At 47.7% G+C, this 20403-nt stretch overlaps 1 protein-coding gene across 1 annotated transcript; it reads right to left on the reverse strand.

Annotated features, from left to right (window-relative positions):
- Nucleotides 1–2510: 2510 nt before the first annotated feature.
- Nucleotides 2511–19541, reverse strand: FAH (fumarylacetoacetate hydrolase). The gene is made up of 14 exons (XM_075504200.1): nucleotides 19461–19541; nucleotides 16889–16999; nucleotides 16106–16227; nucleotides 14924–14973; nucleotides 13334–13424; nucleotides 12697–12794; nucleotides 12382–12434; nucleotides 10871–10970; nucleotides 10046–10176; nucleotides 9194–9269; nucleotides 8548–8594; nucleotides 7478–7579; nucleotides 6363–6480; nucleotides 2511–2642 (listed from the first exon to the last, which is right to left on the reverse strand). Exons 1-14 carry the CDS (start codon nucleotides 19539–19541, stop codon nucleotides 2563–2565), a joined length of 1260 nt encoding a protein of 419 aa, XP_075360315.1. The 3' UTR covers nucleotides 2511–2562.
- Between the last annotated feature and the right edge of the window lie 862 nt (nucleotides 19542–20403).

Consider the following 20403-nt stretch of genomic DNA (forward strand, 5'->3'; position numbering starts at 1 on the left):
GGTCACAGGGGGGACCTTACCACCTCCCAGCTATCCCTACCACAGTGCAGGGGTGCTTGGCCAGATACTGGGGGTTGTGGCCGCGGGATGGAAAGCGTGGCCACAGCAGATGCAAAGCCGTCCTCCTCCCTCGGGGCTGGGGTGCAGGTGACAGCCTGGCTCTGGGTCGGGAGCCAGCCTGGGGACATTCACATCTGGGTGCCTCTGTCCTGCCAGAGTTTGGTTTGCAGCAGGGCTGTCGGCACCACTGACCTTCCTGCCTGTCCAAGCAAGGAGCCCAATTTCCACTCGTCGGCAGCAATTGCAGAGTCAGGTTGGCTCTTTGGGAGAGGAACTCATTGCCTGTGTACAGGACTTGCTTTTGCCCTGCACAAAGGTAGCAAAGAGCACTATGGATTTAATAGTCTCTAATAAGTATTCCTGCACACAGAAAACCTCGATGCTGTGGTCCTTCCTGGCTGCAAAATGTCTTGCATCAAGGTCAAAATCCATGACTAATAACATACTGCCCCAACACCTCCACCAGCTCTTGTCAATAGAGATTTTTTTCCCAGGCTTTTCAGAAGAGCATCCTTCCTTTCAGCACGCCAAAACCCTTCCACGGGGCTGTGGCACCACGGGAAAGCCGCGGCGTGCTGCTACCACAGCTTTGGCATCCAGGAGGCCTGCGCAGGAGGCAGAGAAAGGACAACGGGATTGCTCATGGCCAGCACGGGGGTGGATGTCCTCTCTGCTGGAGGAGAGGACACCATCCCCCCATCCTCAGCCACGGCACTTCCAGCACATCAGATACGGCAGGGTGGGACGTGGATGTTTCTTCTGCGGAGAAATTTCTCCACTGGATAAATGCTTTCTGTGTCCTCCTGCTGCTGCCAGGAGTAAAGCCAGGCTGTGCTCAGAGGAACCGCACAAGTTATTTCTAAATCCAAGAGGGAAGTTGTCAACTTGTGGTTGTCCTTTGAGGTCAAAAGAGAGCACAAAGCATCCTATAAATTGACAACCACGTCAGAGTACATTAAATAAATATCTGCTTATTAGTTCAGCTCCGAGTTTCCACAAGAGCCTGAAAGGGAAATAGCTTTTCCTTGATAAACAACAATGAGCCACTGTTTTCCTGGCCAGCTCTTCCCTCCTGGTGATAGTGGAATGTCTTAGGCTAAAAATTTAAATTGATTTGGGGATGATCCTCCAAGTATCATTCTTTAAAGGACTATTATTATTGCACACTGGAAGAGAGCCCATTTCAGTGAACGTGCCCCCTTAGCAGTGATTTATCTGCACTGCCACATTTTTTCATTAATCTTCATTTCAAATTCATTTCTCTCTCCTGCGTGGCCAAGAGGTTCACATTCCCGATCAGCGTCGGGTGCTCCCCAGGGTGACATCAGATGCCCACACCAGCAACTCTACCTGGCAGACCTCGGGAGGAGCAACGGGGCAGCCACGGGAAAGCAGCAGCCTACGCTCATCCTGCTGTCACTGCACGAAGCCGGCAGCCTCATCAGCCTCTTCACTTTGAGGACCAAGCAAATATTTAACAAGTTCCCCTTGCACTGTACCAGAGTTCATTATCCGGTCTCCTGAGCTCCTTCAGTCAGTAATATCCTCTAATTGATGTGATTTGGCACTTGGCCATAGAGTTAAATTGATTTGTAGACCAGCGGGAGACGGCAGATGCCCTTTACACTTGAGAAAAGTGGCATGTGGCTTTGTTTACTGCCTGCTGCAAGGGGATGCCACGGCAAGAGATGCCTTTCAGGAGCGCAGGAAGGGGGTCTGCCTCCTCGCCGTCCTTTACCGCAGCCGCTGTTAGGTGACAAGGTGTGCCTGCTGCCGGTGAGCACCTGGGGATCACTCCGGCCGTGAAGTTCACCCTCCCTCCCTAACCCCCGAGAAGCTGCAACGAGAGAAATGGGGAATTCCCTTCTCTAAAACCAGGGCAAGACGCACGAGGTATCGCATCTCCGTGCTCTCTTCTGCGGGGTGCCCCAGCACAGACTCCCAGCTCAGGGCTGGTGGCGATCTTTGTTCTGGGGCACGGGGAGTTGCCTCTGCTTGTGTAAGGGCAGGAGCAGCAGGGACAACCTGCCTGCTCCCGGGGCGAGGGGAGGGCGGCAGCTGCAGGTTGCAGCCTGCTGGGGATTATTTCCAAGAACTCGTCAGTGCTGCAGGGTTAGGGTTGAACTCCAACCCCTGCACAGCTTTTCTGGAAAGTATTTTTATGTAAGTTTACTTGGAAGCCTCTTCTTATAATTATAAAAAAACTAGTAATACAGTAGAAGAGTTAAGAATCTCACTTTCCGTTTCAATCATCTTATTCTTATTCCAAGAATTTTAAGCTAGCGTTGAAATCCTTTTCTTATCACACCAGAGAGCCACATTCATCTTTAAGATATTTATTGATAATTAAAGATTATCAATAAAGATTCCAATCAATAAGATTATCAATCTCAATTATCAATAAGATTCCAATCACTCATATAAAAAGAATAAATCTGAATAAAGCAGCATGACTGTTAGAGGCAGGGAGAGATATCCTCGGATGTCCTCTTACTCCAGTCATCATGGATCCGACAGGGCTGGAAGGATTTTTCCCGAGCACTGGCCGAATCCCACACGGAAGCCATTGCCCTGGCAGTAACCTAGGGCCAGAAAAAACCAGACAGCCTGTTCTGTAAGGACAGCAGGATTTTACCAGGAATAAAAGTGAATAAAGGCATAAAGAGACCAAAACCGAGTGGAAACATTTCAGCAATGCAACGAGGGGTAAAAAAAAGAACACCTGGAATAGTTCAAGTAGCCCAGGAATATAAAAAAAGAAAAAAGAAGCACAAAATGTTGAACACAGCAATATACAAGTTCAGTCAATATGATCAAAGAACAAGATGTGCAATATTTCTGGTTTTAAACCTAACCTGCAGCATCATCAATCTAACTGGCAAGCTGAGTCGCTGCTTGGCCCAGCCTTGCAATTAATAAAGTAAACCTGGATTCTTTTTCTGCAGCATTAGGACTGCTCCTGGGACATCGGGATGCTTATAGCCAGAAAGATCATCATTAAACCCCTCAAACAGCAGGACCTACCCTTGCAGAATCTGCTTCTCTCGCTAAAATCAAGTAGTTTAGTTCCACGAGAAGCTCAGCATCCGACTCAAAATATTCATTTATCCTCTATTATATAAACAGGCATTGCAGGTCTGCTGACTGCTGCTGAAGTTACCAGCCTGTGACAACATCTCTAACTACGGCGCGATTCACCCTCTCCCTACTCCTGCGTGATGGGAGAGATGACATTAGGACGGAGATGCCGCAGCGTCTCTTGCTGCCACGGGCCAGCCGAGCTGCTCCAGAAACAGCATCCATTAGCAAAGCTGCAGATGAAGGAGGGGAGGGGACACAGCCAGGGGCTTCTGGCCCATCTGGGAAGACTATTCTGGGAAGAAACAGCTGAGGAAACCTACTGTAGGGCTCCGCTACAACAGCTGATCAAAGGAAAGACACAAGTGGCATATGCTGTGTTTTAAGGACTGATTTCGTAGTTAGAGATGGCTTTTCCTAAAATAATGGAATACATCATCTTCCCTGCATGTGATAAAAACCAGCTGCCTTCAAGAAGCCAAGAGGGAGCTGAACAGAACAGACCTTAACCCTAATTCCCACCTTAGCACAGATCAGTGGAAACCTCCTCCGAGGAAGAGGCGGATGGGTGGGCTCGGGCTGCAGGGCAGCCAAAGTCATTGCAGCCTGGGACAGACCCTCCCAGCTGTAACCCACGGTGCAGCTCTCACAGCCAGGCTGAAATGAAGCTTTTCCGAGGACAGCAGTGTCTATAAGTGCTCGTGTAACAGCCTGCCCACAGACACCATCCCAGTATCTGCTGGGTAATCCTCATTCGTAAGTAATACTTAAGACACTTGCTTTAAGGCTCAGCTCAGTTTCCATTTGTCTCATTAGGCTTCATTGCCAGCTTCGCCGGCTTATTATTTCAGTCCAGTTTAGTTATCCCCGCCGTCAACTACGATTTAGAGCCGTACCAAGGAGCAGCACATTTAACAAAGCAAGCTCTGTGCTGCCAGCAGCATCGGCCTGAGCAGAGAGCCAAGGAGCGACAGAGAGACTCTTGCAGCCAGCTGCAGCACACCACCAGCAAGCCTTCCCTTGCAACGCTCCCTCCCCAAGATGCACTTCTTGAGAAAAATATATTTCTCTCATTTTATGTGTTAGGGCTCTGAAATAGCTCCCGCAAGGGGAGTGAGAACACAAAGTTGAAATAGGAGACTAGAAATTATGGGCTGGGCACTTGGCAAGAGCTAATGGCACAGCCTCGGGAGAGGATGCAATAGCACCAGTCCTGCCTCAAGGGTGCCTTAAAGGCACTGGACCTGCCATACATCACTAAATAGGAGCAGATCCCAAACTGTCCCAGCAGACAGCCCCAGCAGCTCTCGTGAATGGCGCAATGCCCTGATCGCTACGATCTCAAACTGTTGCTACTGTAAAATAGCACAGCAGACCGATTAACACGAGACTGTCCCACTGGGGCAACGGTGCCTTCATCCAGGTTAACAACAATGCCACCGTGCCATCTTTAAACATTAAAGACATTCAGGATTTAAAGTATTTATTTAAGTAACACAGCTTGTTCTGGGCATGAAGAACAACATGGGTCACAGTCTAGTCCCATTTGTCCCTCAGCTGGCCACCTTGTGCCAGCAGCTCCCAAACTACAAGGTGCTCATTGCCAATAAGGATGTCAGCATGTAACTCCAAAGGGATGTTCATAATACCCAACTGTACCATAATCTAGGGCTCCTGGCATAGTTACTGGAGGGAGATCTGCAACTCTGGAGGGCAACGTGGTACTCCGAATTGCTGGAGGAGTGTGTCTCTGCACTGAATGTATAGAGAGCCTATGGAGAGCAGTGTCGGATGCCTACACATTGCAGCATGAGTAGTCGCTGGGTTGTTGGGGGGGCTGAAGGATGTCAGAGGTGTTGGGGACTCCTCAGTTTCATCATCTACGGCTCTCCCTAGTACACCTCAATCTCCAGTTGTCTCAGCATCTTCCTCTGCAAAACTGGCAGCACCTCACAGAAACGTGATTTTGAAAGCTATTGTGCAGGCTGCCGAACAGGAGGCACTGGGGCTCTGGCTGCAGCACTACCAAGACTGCTTATAGAGCCATCACTGGGAGAGACTGGCATACATCCATGTATTTTTTTTTTTTTAATCACAGAAAAGTTCTTGTTTTTTGTTAAAAAGCTTTCTGAAAAAATGAGAAATTTTAGACTATTTTTGGCAAAAATCCTAAAAGTCCTGGTTGGATTAAGCAGGCACAGGTATGTGAACACATACTAGCATCACACTGTCATGCCCTTCAGGTTGCTGCATAGGCATTAGTCGCTCACATTCTCTCTGCCCTAAGTCACATTTATAAGTGTTTTCTCATTGCTTGAGCCATTTTGTTCTCTGTGCAGACTATCTCTGATCATATCAGCACGCTGGAGTTGCTCAGAGCCAGGTGTGGCACTGGCTGGGTCTCATCTGATGATGCACAACATTCCACAATATTCTCTAAAAAGTCAGTAGGCGACATAGCAAAGACACACGCAGGCTTGAATCAAAAGTTTCTCGTGGCTGTTCTTGCCAAATATTTGCCACCTCAAAGCCATAAAGGGGTTGACAAGATGAGAGGAAAGGAGAAAATAGATTTGTTTTGCAGCAGTCTTTGGATTAAAAAGAAGTAGGAGTGGGATTTAGATCACAAAACACCATGGTAGATTTTAATTCATAAATCCTCAGTTTATCAAGATGAAAATTAAAACCATGGCCCAGCATGAAACAGTTCTCAAGCACAGCCCTTGTCAGAGAGGAACTGGTCAGCTGTTCTAGGCGGCTTCATGCTGTTTCCCACATATTTGATTTGCAACGCACTTCATTGAATATGCCTATGTTACAAATGAAATATTATTTGCAAAATAACTTTTTTTCAGCATTTGCCAAGCTCTGCTCCACGTGCAAACTTGGACTGTGGTGGCAACACCACATCAACTGCTCCTAGTCTCAGGATATTTTCACCCATAAAGGCAAATCTACCTCCATCGTCCCCTTAGCACTCACGCACAGGCATAGCAAGATTATTAAGTAATTAGCAAAGCAAATAACCTAATCCAGAAAGCATTTATTGCAGGGAAATTGTATCCACCTGCTTTTGTCTCCTGAGAGGTAGGATGGAAACAACCGTGCTTGCGTGGCAGGTATGTACAGAATAGCCCATCTCCCCGCCAGGCACGTACTCTACCGGGATCAATCTATGGAAACACGTCCTTGGTGCAGTGTAAGAGCAGTTGTTTGACCATTACCTGTCAAAATGATTTCATCTCCATCCTGCAGGAATTTACGAGACTGTCCGCTGCCAAGAGGGATTTCTTTTGTTCCGTTCCAGGACAGCTCCAGCAAGGAGCCGAAGCTCTCTGGCTCCTGCAGCAAGAGTTCATAAACAAATAAACAACTTTTTAGTATCTGTCCTGCTGTTAAGCTACTCGCTGCTGGAAGCAGACGCACAAGTACGTTAGCTCTATAGAACGGAGTTTTGCTGTTGATTTAAAGCATTGATACATTGGCTTGTTTTCCTGCCTTTGCATTTTAATTGCTTGCTCGCTGTAAGCAGCCATGCTTACAGCCATTATCTGGCGTGTTTAACATAGTGCTAAACCCTGTAAAAGGAGTTTGGGTCTGCTACGGCAAGAATGGAAACAAATCGAGGGCACTTCCACAAATCCAGTGCTTTTATGTAGTCACGTTTCATGTATTTATTTACATTTTGTTCTTCAGAAGAGCAAAGCTGGCAAATGTTTGTAAGTCTTTAATGTCAATCTGCAGTACAATAGTTTGAAGGAAGCAAAAAGCACTTCAGAGATGCTCAAAATGGAAGTAAAGGTATCCCAACTTGGAAACAACTTACCTCAGGCTGTCCTTCAGACAGCGTGAACAAGATTTATATCTGATGTTTCAGAAAGTGCAAGTTACCCATATATTGCAACAACTGTCCGTATGGCAGTTCAAGGGCAACAATAGGTTGGGAAGTTAAGCGCCAAATATGTAGTATTACAGAAACTAAAAGTTATACCCATGCACCTTTTACATTCTTCTCAGAAATAAAAAAGCTGCATTTCACAGGGCATAAATGGGCCATGTGGATGTTTGTGCACAGAAATTAATTTGCACCTGCAGTAAAATAGTTCTTCGGGAAAGGAGTACAGGAGAGATTAAAAACCAAAAAACAGTAACAATGAAAAACCCACCACTTCTCAGTGCGATTTTGGGGCTACCAAAGCATCAGCCCAAAGTGCCTAGGAAAGAACTGCAGATATTTTCATGGCTGCTCAAATCAAACAGGACTTAGACCTAAAGCCCTGCTCAGTCAGTTTTGGATTGCTGACCAGTTCTCAGTGACTGTGGTTATTTAAACACTTACGGGTCCACTGATCGTGCCGGAGGCCAGGAGATCTCCAGGTCTGAGGTTGCACCCGTTGATCGAATGATGAGCCAGCTGCTGTTTCATGGTCCAGTACATGTGCTGGAGGAAGGAGGAAGAGGAGGCTAAAGCAATGAAGGACAAACCTCTCTGGCATGCCATTAGGCTATGCAGAACGTATTGCATTCTTGGGATGATGCTGGTAAGACTGTCTCTGAAGAAAAGTTTCCTTATTTAATCAGGAACCTTCAGCAGCCTAAAAGCAACCTCCACAGTTACTTAGTGCTGCATTCTCAGTAGTTACTGTGGCCTGGCTGATTGCTAAGTGATGACCAGGAGCTGCTATGTCCATATAAAACACATACTTTAACATGCCGTTTAGTCCCTTAAAATTTCTCGTCTTTCAGCTGGATGTCATTTCTCCTCTTCTTCTTCCTCTTTAAGGCCAGCACTGCTGACCCAGGATCCATGATTAAGTCCAGTATTTTAATGGCGTCATAGAAAAATCTCCTTATTAGTGATTTGCTGACTACTGATTTACTGATTAAGGTAATTACTATGCAAAGAACCAAATGTGACTACAAAACTGATTGAGCAGTGCTGCAGCTGGTACATATACCTCCTGGCCTCAATCAGCCTGGTGAGGCAGAGCCACCACTCTGCCCGCAGAGGGGCCGGGGCAGACCCGGGCTCGGAGCAGTGTTGCAGCAGTGAGTCTGCATCTAAATTACCAGCTGCGGCTGCAAAGCTCTGTTGCACCTCGGCATGGCGAGAGGCAACTCCGCTCTCACTGCTCCCTGCCAGATGAGCACACAACTTACGATGCTCCGAGCACCCTAAAGAGAGCAGCGGAAAGAGCTGCCCCGCTCGTCAGTGCTCAGGCATTCAGATGTTTCCATCTCGGTAGGGGTGAACTATCACCACCCTCCACTCTTTCCCCTCTGCCCCTACGCACACATGCACCAGGTCTGACCTTCAGCTAATGCAAAAATCAGTGTTTGAAACTGCCTAAGGCTGGAGCTGATGGCATCAGCAAGATTTCAAACAAATAAAAGATACTGGAGTCTTACCTTGAAATTGGATCGGCATATAGTAGTTGGCATGCTCATTCCTTCTCCTGCAGAAAATAAAAATTAAGAAACAAGGAAGCAATTTGTTTGTGTTGGATGAATGATGTTGGAGTCTTTTGATTTTACAGATGATGGAAACTTCTTTTATCATTGTAATCCCTAGCAAGAAACAAGTAGTAACATTTTCTATTGACATGAAGGCCACCATTTCACAGAAAACAAGTGTGTGCATAGCACCGGCGTAGCATCAAGCTGCCCATTTCCTACTCTCTGCTCTGCTACAGGAGCAGCACCTGGACCTACCGGTCAGCAGGGCCATGAGCTGGGGGGCTGAGCTGGGTTAACATCTGAATCCCACACACACCTGCTCTTTCCATGCCCTGCTTACCCCTGCCCACGCAGGCAGAGCTCACAGGGACCCTCCTCATCGTAAGCTGGTCATCTGGGAGGCATTCCCTCCTTGACACGTTGCTGCACAGCCAACGAAGAGCATGAAGAGCTTTACCTCTTTCTCTGACAAAGGCAATTGGGGCACAGATAGAAAAGGAGGACTGCAGAGCCAAGAGCAAATTGTCTGAAATACGTGGCGGTTCTGCATTACTTAATTGGCAATTTCAGCTTTATAACCCGCTCAGTATCGCTGTACCTTTAATAGCCACAAAGAGCTTGATGTCGAAAGTGTAGGGTTCTTTATCCTGAAGGTAGGGCAGCGGCTTGGGATCCTAAAAGCGTATAAAAGGCATCACAGTCTAAACAAACAGAAAGGAGAAATTCCACGAGCCATCCCAGTGACTTTTTGTTTAACCAGCCTGTGCTGCACACCCCATTTACTTCACCGTTGTTACTGCTCAGGTTATTGCTTTGCTTACTCTCATGCACACACTTTTAAAGATCTTTCTGAACAGATGTGATATCCATATAATCCAATTCCTTTTTCTGCACGTGGGCTCCAAAAGCCCTCTCTATCATTGTGATGTGGATGTTAATCCAAAACAAATACAGTGCTAGCACACCTTTGCTCTGGGCCTGCACAGAGAAGATGGCGAGTTCTCTGCAAGACTCTATTATCTTTTTCAATTTTAACTAAACATCTACATCATGCAGACAACTGGAAATGCTTGAACAAACTGTTTTGGCTTGAGTCCACTCTCTCTCCACTGCTTGCTGGATGCTAAGTGCTACCAAATGCTAACAAGAAGCTCTCTGATCGGTTTATTTTCCAGGTGTTTTAAAGGAGATGATTTTTCTGCCCTGCTCAAGCAGGCAGGCTGACAGCTCAGGGCACCATGTGCCAGCGCCAGTGACATCAATGAGCATTTGAACTCAGAGGGCCCAGGGTGCCTTCCTATGTTTGGAAGCAGAACCACGCTTGTAAACTCTATGAAGAAAGCGCTTGGCATTGATACAGCTCAGTGATTTCTACTGACGGGACCTACCAGTTCTGCCGAGATTTTTCTAGCACTGCTTTTCCTTTATTTCAACCCTTTCTCTTGCTAACCTGGATGGGGTTTGGCAACACAAATGGCATGAGAGCTTCCATGGTGACAACCCAAGGAGAGATGGTTGTGCCAAAGCTCTTGCTCAGGAACGGACCCAGAGGAACGTATTCCCATTTCTGGATGTCGCGGGCTAGGAAGAGAAAGTTCAAAGCAATGCTGTTAAACATATCCCAGGAGTTGCGCAGCCATCGCACCTGTGAAAGAGTAACACGGATTGGAAACGTTATCACCACCCTTTTCTAGCTATTGTGCCCAAATCCTGATTTAAATCCATCCCTTTCAGACCCTCAAACCAATTTTCTTAGACCAGCTAGATTAGGAAGAAAAGTCAGCAATAATTAAAAGAAATCAGGCCATCCCCATATAACCAGTATTTTTATCTCCAGTTTAGCTAATGCTACACCCAGCTAATGGTCCATGCCAGTTGTAGGGCTAATTTCAACTAGTTAAATCTATGCAGAGACTGAGGGATTTGTGATTGTCAAATCCTTTTCCTGCTCCTGACACTGAAATCAATCCTCTGTTGGAATCGTCATCCTTAGGGCTGCTCCATCCCTGCCCAGAAGCAGCTAGACTGATATTAGCTTTTTCATAAGTAAATAAATCTTCATTAGGCAGCAATTTCTGGTTCTACTGATTGATCGAAGATGGATTGAGATAGAGCCTGAGAAATGCAGAGCGCATTTCGTTTTCATCCCTTTCAACCCTACTCAGTGGTTTCAATGATCACTATTCTACTATTCAAATATATAATTTGTCCCTATCTCAGGTTTCCCGTGACGCTGTAACCCCCTCTCCAGGCAGACTCCTGCAGCACCGATTACCGCTCCAGTCATTCATAAGGACCATCCCAAAGATGTGCTCCTGGGCTCTGCTGATGGGAATTGGCTCCCCATACTTGTTTCCAGGACCTACAAAGAACGCCTGAAATGGAAAAGCAAAATGTTGATTAAGGAAGTTTTTGAAGCTAAAAATCTTTACTGCACAGCGGGTTACATGCACAAGCAACAGAGGCTGGACAGGATGGGATTTTGCATCATTTCCCGTACAGAACTAGACAAAACCCACGGCCTGCTCCCTCTTGCTTCCCCTCCTGAAGCTGGCAGGCTTGGAATACTTAAGAGCACTGTGTTGCTAAGAGACAGGCATTAAACAAGTGCATGGCATTGTCAAAACGCAGGAGCAAAAATGGTCCTTCCTAATTACAATCTGGATGCAGAACAGGTTTGCCCGCTGAAGTGACTCTGTTTGCTGCAGACAGTGAACAGGAAAGAGTTTAAAGTCATGCGAGGGGATGCTGAACGTGGCTGGAGCCTGTCATGGCAGTGAGGAAGAGGAGGCAGGTGGAGAAATGTTCCCACTAAGTAAAACAGGTCATGAACTGGGTGCCTGCACTTGCTCCCTTAGAAAATGTACAGTCTGAGCATGTGGCAGAGAATCTACGGGGAATCTCAGTTGTCTCTTTCTGCCAACAAGATGGAAGTTTTTCTCTTCCAAAGCCTTCATCAGTCTAAATCTGCTCTCACAGCAGCCAGCGGTAAAGCTCAGGCCGCAAAGCAGAGGTAGCACTTCATGTACCCCACTTTATGGGACTGCCTCCCACTTTATAGCATTGATCTGCAAAGCGTACAGCATTAAAGGCTTGCAGCTCATTTTTAGTACCCTTTCCCTTAATATTAGACTTCTTCCACTTTTTTTTTTTTTAAAGGGGAGAGATGGGGAATAAATCATATAAAAATTATATAAATCATAATGAACAAACCTATAAAACTCTCCCTCCTGAACCACACTAAGCCACAAGAAGATGCACCTTCCAAAGATGTTTTGTCGCGACACCCACAGCACAGGTTTCATCTTTCCAGCCAGAAGGATGAGGAGTTTGAATTGCACTCCCAAGAACTCACGGCTTCCTCTGCTCTAGACTCGAGGCGCAGACAGCCTGTACTTCCAAAATCCCCAGCATCCATTAAAGGATCCTGGCTGCCGTGCAGAGGTAACTGCTAACCAGATAACAGGCTGTGGTGTCTGATAAAAAGAATTACGCCTGTCTGCTTCCAGACTGCTGCACTAGTGCTCAGATTTGGGCGGACGAGCTGTTTCCAGCCTGAAAGCTGTATTAGCAAACCACGCAATGAGCTAATGCACCCTGCAACTCGTCAGAAGGGAAGGTTCCCTCCATAGAAATCGTTATTGCCTGCTGCACAGACTGCTCAGAGGGAAACACCGGAATGGACCTTAGGAGACATTCATTTTAGAAGAAGCTAAACCTACCTTTTCTTCCCTGTTTCTATTTTAATGTTTTTCAAGTGGTAGGGGAAAAAAAGCCCCATCTTACCATTTCTAACTCGATATCCAGACGCTTACAAGCACCAAACACGGGAGGTTTATCTGTGGGTAGAAGACAGAGTATTTTATGACAGGGAGGCAGGTAGGGAAATAAAAGTAACAGCCAGAAGAAACAGAGCAGCTGATGCTGCCTGGCATGCAAACACAAGGTAGACTTAACTCAGGGCTTTCTTTTGCCCTGACCTCAAGCTGGGCTTTAGACAAGGCATCCCAGACCCTTCCTCTCCACTACTCTATAACGTGGAGGAAAAATAAAAAATAAAAAAAAATAAGAAGCCACATGAAAAGCCTACCATGAACTCACCATTGTCAGGTCTCATTTGCCCCACAGGTCTCCGGATGGGCGTCCCAGACACCACAACGGACGATGCCCGGCCGTGATAACCGACAGGTAAGTGCAGCCTTGCGAAAGAGCATCACAGCGCGCAGGTTAGCTGTGTAACCATCACCATCCAGAGCAGCTTTTTGGGGTGGAAGCACCACGGGGGTGCGAGGTACGAGGAGAGAGCTCTGCATAGGTGGGCATGGACATTTGCACCTTACTTGCTCTGATATAAAGACGTGAGCAAACTATAATCCAAAGCCATCTAGCAGTCTCAATGCACTTCTGTGCCACTGCCCCACTTAATTCCTTGGAGCTTAAACCCTGCTTTCTTGTCACTCAGCAAAAACCAATTTCTTCAGTAAATCTGTCTTTGAACCAGAGGGCTGCATCGTAATTGGTGCGGCTGCTGCAATGAAATGCAGTGCAGACTCGGCTAAGGCTGGGGAAATGTGGTTTTCAGTTCTGGTATCAAACTCTTGACAGTACAGATTCTCATCCGCTATGAGCGGAAATCAGTATTTTCCTGAAAGAGTACTCGGATCTTTAAAAAATTATATATACGTGCAGATAAGCATGCAAAATAATGCTGCACCAGAGGAAAACCTGAACTACCCACCAGTTAGGCATCAAAGCGTTCTCCTTCCCCCTGAACATGATCCCAACGTTTGTGGCATGTTGGCGTGAAGAATAGAAGTCAGTGTAATCTCCTGCATGAAAAGAAACCCATAAAATAAGGATCAATGGTAGGAAAGGCCCTCATCTGCTGGGGCTAAAGCACATCGTATGCTGCTGGCAACGAAAAGAGCGGAAAAGGAGACAGAGAGCAGAGGCGTGTAGCAACGTTTAATATTATTAACGCAGGGATGTAATTAATAGCATAAAGGTGGTGCTTAAGAGTTCATCTATAAATTATGCGTTCAAACTGGCCTTTTTTTTTTTTTTTTTTTTTTTTAAGCCTCCAGTAGAGAAGAGGGGGGGAAAGCGCAAGGACATAAAGCAGCAGCCAGCCCCCCAGAGACAAGCCAGGCCCCACGGCTCTCTCTGCCCTGCCGCTGGTGCCCGGCCGGAGGGAAGGGGCTCATACTCAGGACATCTGCTGCCCTCTGCTGCCGTCCCTGGCAAACAGCTCCCCACCGTTCAGATTAATGGGAAATCAGCGGGTTTGGGGGAAAAAAACTCAGCTTGGGAGGGGGAGTTTACATTACGTTAAGTTGTTTTGCAATCTCAGGAAGTTATCCTGCGGCCCCAGCAGGGGATACAGCCGGTGCCCGCGCTCGGGACAAGCACGAACCGTGCACGGGGCCGAGCCGAACGTAAGCGTAGCGGAAACCCGAATAACTCGTGGTTACGCGAGACGGCCGATGCCACGCTGCCAGGGCAGCACTCACGAGTGCTAGGTGCCAGCAATTTCCTGACAAGACACATTCGACCTGAAATTATTTGCGGGAAGGTATCGCGTCTACGGAAACTTGTTAGGGTTCCTCTGGGCCAGGTTAGGCTTTGTCCCAAACCAGGGCTGTGACCCACAGGAGCCAAAAGCCCCGCAGGAACAGGGCTTGGCTGGGAAATGGGCAACTTTACATCCCTGCTCCTGTGAAGGTCACATCCCTCGAGTGATTTTCATCAAGTTGGTTTGGGTCCAAATATAAATTTCTGTTAAAAACAGGAAAATGTTTATATCTGGATCTATATGGATCCACTAACTCCAAAGCAGTCCATGGCCTCATGGGAGCAGAGGTAAGATTTGGGATGCAGAGCAATAGTCTGGGAGTGGAAACTCATGCTTGTTTATGAGGCTATGCCAGAGTATCTGCCTTGCAAAACTTTGGAAGATCTGAATTATTTTCTGATGGCAAAGGGGGAAAATGTTGGAAATGGAACAAGGGTTTCTTCCCTGGCTCTAGTCACAAAGGCCTTTGGTGATGCCAGTTTGATGACAAGAGTTATGTGGCACCAGACAACCCCGATTTAGTGAAAATTGCATCCAGGAATTTTCTGGCTGCTATTGAGCTTCCCCAGGCTTTTATTCTTGTGCCACAGACAACACCTACCTTTCATTACGTGCAATAATCTACTTCTGGCTCCTGCAAAACCCATTCCCTGTCTCAGCTATGATCTGTCTGTCTGAGCAAGCTGGAAATAAAGCAGCTTCTCCGGGCGGGAGCAAAGGGCAGCGCCGAGCAGCCCTCAGCTGCGGGAGACTCACCGATGTGGGCTGGCAGGTGCATCATCGCAGAAGCTTGAGGTACAAACGCTCTGAAATGAAAAATGACAACTTCAGCTCTCAGAAAACTTACAGCCCTCACCTGTAAGTGGTTTATAAGCATGTAAGAGGCTGACTCCCTCTCCTAGCTCCTTCCTTCATTTGTTTTGCAAAGCCTTGCAGCAAAAAAAAACCTTGCAGAAAAACTAAGACGACAGCACAAGCTGCTGTTACTGGGACGGTTATGACCGAAAGGAGCACCCGTCAGGGTGCGGGCGGGAAGGGAGGCACGCTTGAGGCGAGCTGGCTGGTTTCCCAAGAGGCACAGAGAAACCCCCCGTGCCCACGCACACAGCTGAGCAGGGGAAAGGATGATTTTATGGGACGCGGCTCTCGGGGTGCCCGATTCGAACTGCTGGGCCTGCTCAGGGAAGGTCCCTGCGTCAAGCAGCGGTTCAGCCCCTCTCCTGCACGCGTGTGCCTAAATCCCCCTGGCAAGACAGGGAGGAACAGCTCCCGCTTGCCCGCGCTTGCAGCGTTTCAAGCGTCGCTCCAGACAAACGAGCGGGTACGTGATAAATGGACGCACGCGTCTCCCATCAGCGCAGCACAGAGCAGAGCACAGTCCTCCCCTCCGACCCCTACGCCAGTGCGCTGCCCCGTATCTGAAGCCACTTTGCAACAACAGCTTTGGTTTTAGCCAAGTCAGGCGGTTTCTGAGGAGCAATTGGAGGGGTCTCCCCACACCAGAAGATGCTCCAGGTGGGACGGACAGGGCAGTGCTGGGGGAGGTGGGATAGGTGGAGATCCTTGCAGCCACCTCTTCAGCGAAGGCCGCGGTGGAGGGGATACGGTCAGAGAGCCAGCCTGGCCCCACGCCTGCCCCGGCAGCCCAGCTCAGCCCTCCACAGAGAGGCAGCAGCTCTGGGCACACCCCAGGGCAGAGCTCAGTGTTCCGGGCAGAGGGTGACCCCCTGGATCTCTGGGCAGTTAAAGGATTAATCAGAGACATAATTAAGAGAGGGAAGCTCTCAATATGCTCAAACCCCAGTTAATTCCCATGCAGGTGGCCACATTCAGACCTTTGATTTTGGTGCCTTGGATCACCGAGTGATCCGGGTGATCGATACAGGGCACAGCTGAAAGGCCACCGCACCCTGCAGCGACGCTCGCTCGCTCCCTCACCTTCTCCGCAGCTCCGCGTTGTCCCTCAGGGCCGGCTCGCCGGCTGACAGCAGCTTCTGGAGAAAAGCCCTCGCCTCCGACCACGCTGCCCGGCCCAGCCCCATGAAGGCATTCAGGGTAGGCTGACGGGTGACACAGAGAGGTGGGGTGGCAGATAAAAGACCTGGCTTTGCTTAACCTTCCATGCCAACCTTGCATGGAAGATGTCCTGCACTTTCATCCCGGGGTTGAATGCCTGCGGGCCGGGGTTACACGGCGGTGGCTGCCCAGATTGCCCGTCCTCCCTGTTCATTACTGCCTGCACTCCCGTCCGTCCTCCCACCACAAGTCCTCTGAAGCAGGACCTGCTGCATGTTTGCATCATGCCCGTCCTAACACACTACTTCAGACCTTAGTGGCTTTGATATCTCAACTAGCTGTAAAACCAGAGCTCATTTGTATTTACCTTCACCCTTAACACAACCTCCCTGTCATTAAAATCCCATCCGATTCCTTGCCATGAAGTACTGAAGGCGCAAGTGGGATTGAAGTAATGTTTAGGCTTTGTGTCAGACCCCTGCATTGCCAAAGTCTGATGAAAGTTTCAGCAAAAATGTCCTTTGGACCCCTGCTGCCTCTGCTCTCCTTGCTATCACAGGTGTGATGAGTTTTCCCTGTAAGCAGAGCCCGCCTGACGACACATTTCCAGTTCATGTTAATTATCTCACCACAACTTGCTAAAATCCCTTATGCAATATTTCTAAAATGTGCATGGAAATTAGAACAACAGACTCTGATAAATACCTGGTCAAAGACATGCTGGTGTTTGGCAAGAGCTGGTCCATTGAACAGATGTTTAATGACACTGAGGTCCAAAATCTGGTCTCCAATTGCTACCCCGAGCCTGTGCCTAGGCTGCAAAGCAGTGAGAAGAGAAGCAGCGTTTATGCTTGTACCCACAAATCCTCCAAAGAGGGCATGGGGGAAGACAGTGACCACAGAGAGTTTAATCCGTCAGGGACAAGGGTCTGCTATCACAGCAATTGACCATTAAAAGCTAGTCGACAAGACTGGCTGCTGAAAAACGTTAAGACCTAGAGGCAAAGCATCCTTGCAGACTCCCTGCAGACCTTGAGGGGTGGGAGAGAGCCTTCTCCTCATCCCCATCTTTTGGGGGAAGGACAGGACAACAAGCAGAGGTTTCTTTCCCTGCTCCCTTTCCCCCAGAAGTATTTGCCCACCCCTCATTAATGACAAGCATTGCAGAATAAGCCCATACACCTGAAATAGGCTGTGAAGTAGGAAAACGCTATTCCTCCTTCTACAGGCGGGGAACTGAAGCGTAGATACGCTATGAGCATGATTGATCTCATCCCTATAGCCATGTAATTGGAGAGAGAAATAGGCATTTCTGCACCGCCGTTCCTCCCCAGAAGACAAAGGGTGCTCTGGACTCCACTGACGATACCAGGAACGCAGTGCTTCTTGCTCAGCCGCATTATTTCTGTACCACGTCGAATGAGGCTATATAACCCATCCTCTGGCCATGCAAGGAGCCCACGACTTGCATGCAAACCCTAGTCTAGATCCTCGCCACAGCAGCTTGTCCCACACGTACGGTAGATCGTAGCTGCGTTCGCCGGACAGATGCAACCCAAGACACAAAGCCCCTGTTCATCCACCGCAGCTCTCGCAGGGCCGGCACCGTGCGTGTGCGGAGCCGGCGGCGACAGCGGAGGAGCAGCACGGACGATCCCACTGCAGCTCTGCCGCAGCTGTACGGGGGGTTATAAAAATGCTGCAGCTTTCAAAGACAGATTTCCATTATTGGTGTCTTTAGGCAAATAAAGACAAACTAGTTATAGTCATTATGAAAACTAGCTTACCAAAAGGGAATAACCACCATGAAAATCCATGCTATTAAAGCTATTTTTTTAACCTTTAATTTCTAAACAAGATTCCAAATGTGATAATAAGTATTTATTCAGCAAACATTCCTGCAGAAAAAACTAAAGGTCATGTCAGGTTAATTTGTAACTGGGATAGTCAGGAATGACATCAACTGCTTTAGCTTGAAATCATTAAAACATCGGGCTACTTTTAGGGCATTATTTTCCTAAATAATTTCCGTAAGTCCTTGCCTGTCTTTTCATTGGGTCTGAGTGAGGATGTTTTCTTCAGAGAACAGTTACTGGAGAAGGCAGAAAAATAATCCAAACTTGCTAGATAACAACACACACATCTAGAAAGAGATTAAATAAACCATCTCGGTTTTATCTTTGGAAAATAGCACATCAGAAAACACAATCTTCCAGTCTCTTTTTTTTTTTTTTTTAAACCTGCATGGATAAGCCGAGACAGCAGAAACTGGGAGATAATCCTGAAGCTTCCGTGAGCAATGATAAAGAAATCCTCCACTTTTTCCTTCCAAGATGCAGCTCTTGGCTCGTTTCCCTTTCTCCAGGAGGGCACATCTCCAGGGCTCCATCCCGTCAGGCACTCGGGGGTGTGAGGTCCAGCCCAGCTGGACTCAGTTCTCATGAAAATGGGAATTGGGAGCTACCTCCTTTGAAGAAAGGTTGAACTGTGTTTTCTTAAGTGATCATAAAATATAAGACCTGAAGCTGGCTCGATCTGTAGCCTTTGGGCACAGCTTTAAATGTAACACACTTTTACACGTTTAATGCATCGTTGCATAAATGCATGCCCAATAAAACACAACAGGTCAGCTGCAAAGACAGAAACAAAACACACATTTTTGCCCTGGTTTAATGCTTTTGCAGCCACCAAACTCACCAAGAGCAGGCTCTTAACAGACCAGAAGACAACACTCGCTTGCAAATACGGCGTTGTCAATTCAGACTTCACTTTTCCCTTGTGTCAGTTCATGTTGTGCAAGAGGGACTGAGCGCTACAGAATTAACAGTAGATTAAAATAAATATTTAATGTGGCTTCTTAAGGGTGACAGTGTGATTACACTCCGTCACAAAGAAAAGGAGGGATCCAGTTAAAAAAAGTCAGCGCAAACTGTGCCATGCCTCTACCTACAGAGTGAAGGGATCAAACACAGATTTAATCATTTCTCAAAAAGTCAAAACCACACAAAAACTACTCTATGTATTAGTTGAAGTACTTCTCATAAGTATTAACATTTTTCATTTCTTTTGTACAGTTTTAAAGAAGCTGTCATCAAAATAACCACATTAAGAAAAAACACAATGCGGCAGCTACAGTTCTGCTGTCAAGTCAGGAAGCCCGTGCAAGTGTCTCAGGCTGGGAAGTTTTCCTTTATCCCAGGTTGCCGGGAAATTCTGCTCTTATTCATAGCCTTGGAACAATTACACCACCTCAAGGACAAACTTTGCTGTTACTCACCTCCTCCTTAGTGGAGAAAACCCCATAGGGGAGATTTTGGAGAGGAAAATCCGAGTCCTTTTCTACCTGGATGAAAGACATGCTAAACACCGAGCAGTCCCTGCTTACGGACGAGAGCCCCCACCTCCCGGGCTGCTACGCGCCTTCCTAGAAGGAAGATCCTCTCCAGATGTTGTAACCTAGAGCACAGAAGCACCAAATCCCACCCTCTGTCCTCAGCCCCAAACCAATCGCTGCTCCGTCTCCATCCCACCCCTCTGCCTGCTCCCTCCAGCAGCGGTTAATCAGTGCCAGAGGTCTGCGTGAGTCAGCAGCTGTTAACTGTTCCCGGCGAGGTAGGGACCGGTGGAGAAACAGGCTCTTCCTGCTCGATAAACCCTCACGGGAGACTGAGGCCTTCTTTTAACAGGTACATCGCTGCGGGTGGAGGATCCGAGCAGACAGCTCCAAGACCAGAGGTAACTCCGCTCGTTTACCTTCTGAGGGGTCGCTTACGTGCCAGAGCGATGGTGCAGTTCTTCCATCAGGAGCTCAGCAACCCTTGGGAAGCTGCCCAACTCACACCTGAAACCGCACTTTGGGTGCTCTTTAGTTTTGTAATGCTGCACCTGACTCCTTCCATTTTCTCCAGATGGTTCCAGCAGCTTAAAAAGAGATACAAGTGCAACCAACCATAAAGAGCAGGGAGGCTGGTCTTTCCGCTCCCAGCCCCAGCTTTCTCCCACCTGCAGGAGAAAATCCACCCATATTTAGGAAAAGTAGAAACCAATGAAGGAATATCCTTGAAATTAGAACTAGATAGCAAAGACCACCCCTTTTCAACAAAAATGGTTAGATGCTTGTGACTGCCAAGCCAAAGAACTGGCTTCCTGCTCAACTTTTTTTTTCTTTTTGGCAGAGAAGACTCATTAGAAGAGATGCAGCAAGCTGTGGAGCCAGATAT

Source organism: Mycteria americana, chromosome 6 (genome assembly GCF_035582795.1).
Source record: "Mycteria americana isolate JAX WOST 10 ecotype Jacksonville Zoo and Gardens chromosome 6, USCA_MyAme_1.0, whole genome shotgun sequence".
NCBI classification, from domain to species: Eukaryota; Metazoa; Chordata; class Aves; order Ciconiiformes; family Ciconiidae; genus Mycteria; species Mycteria americana.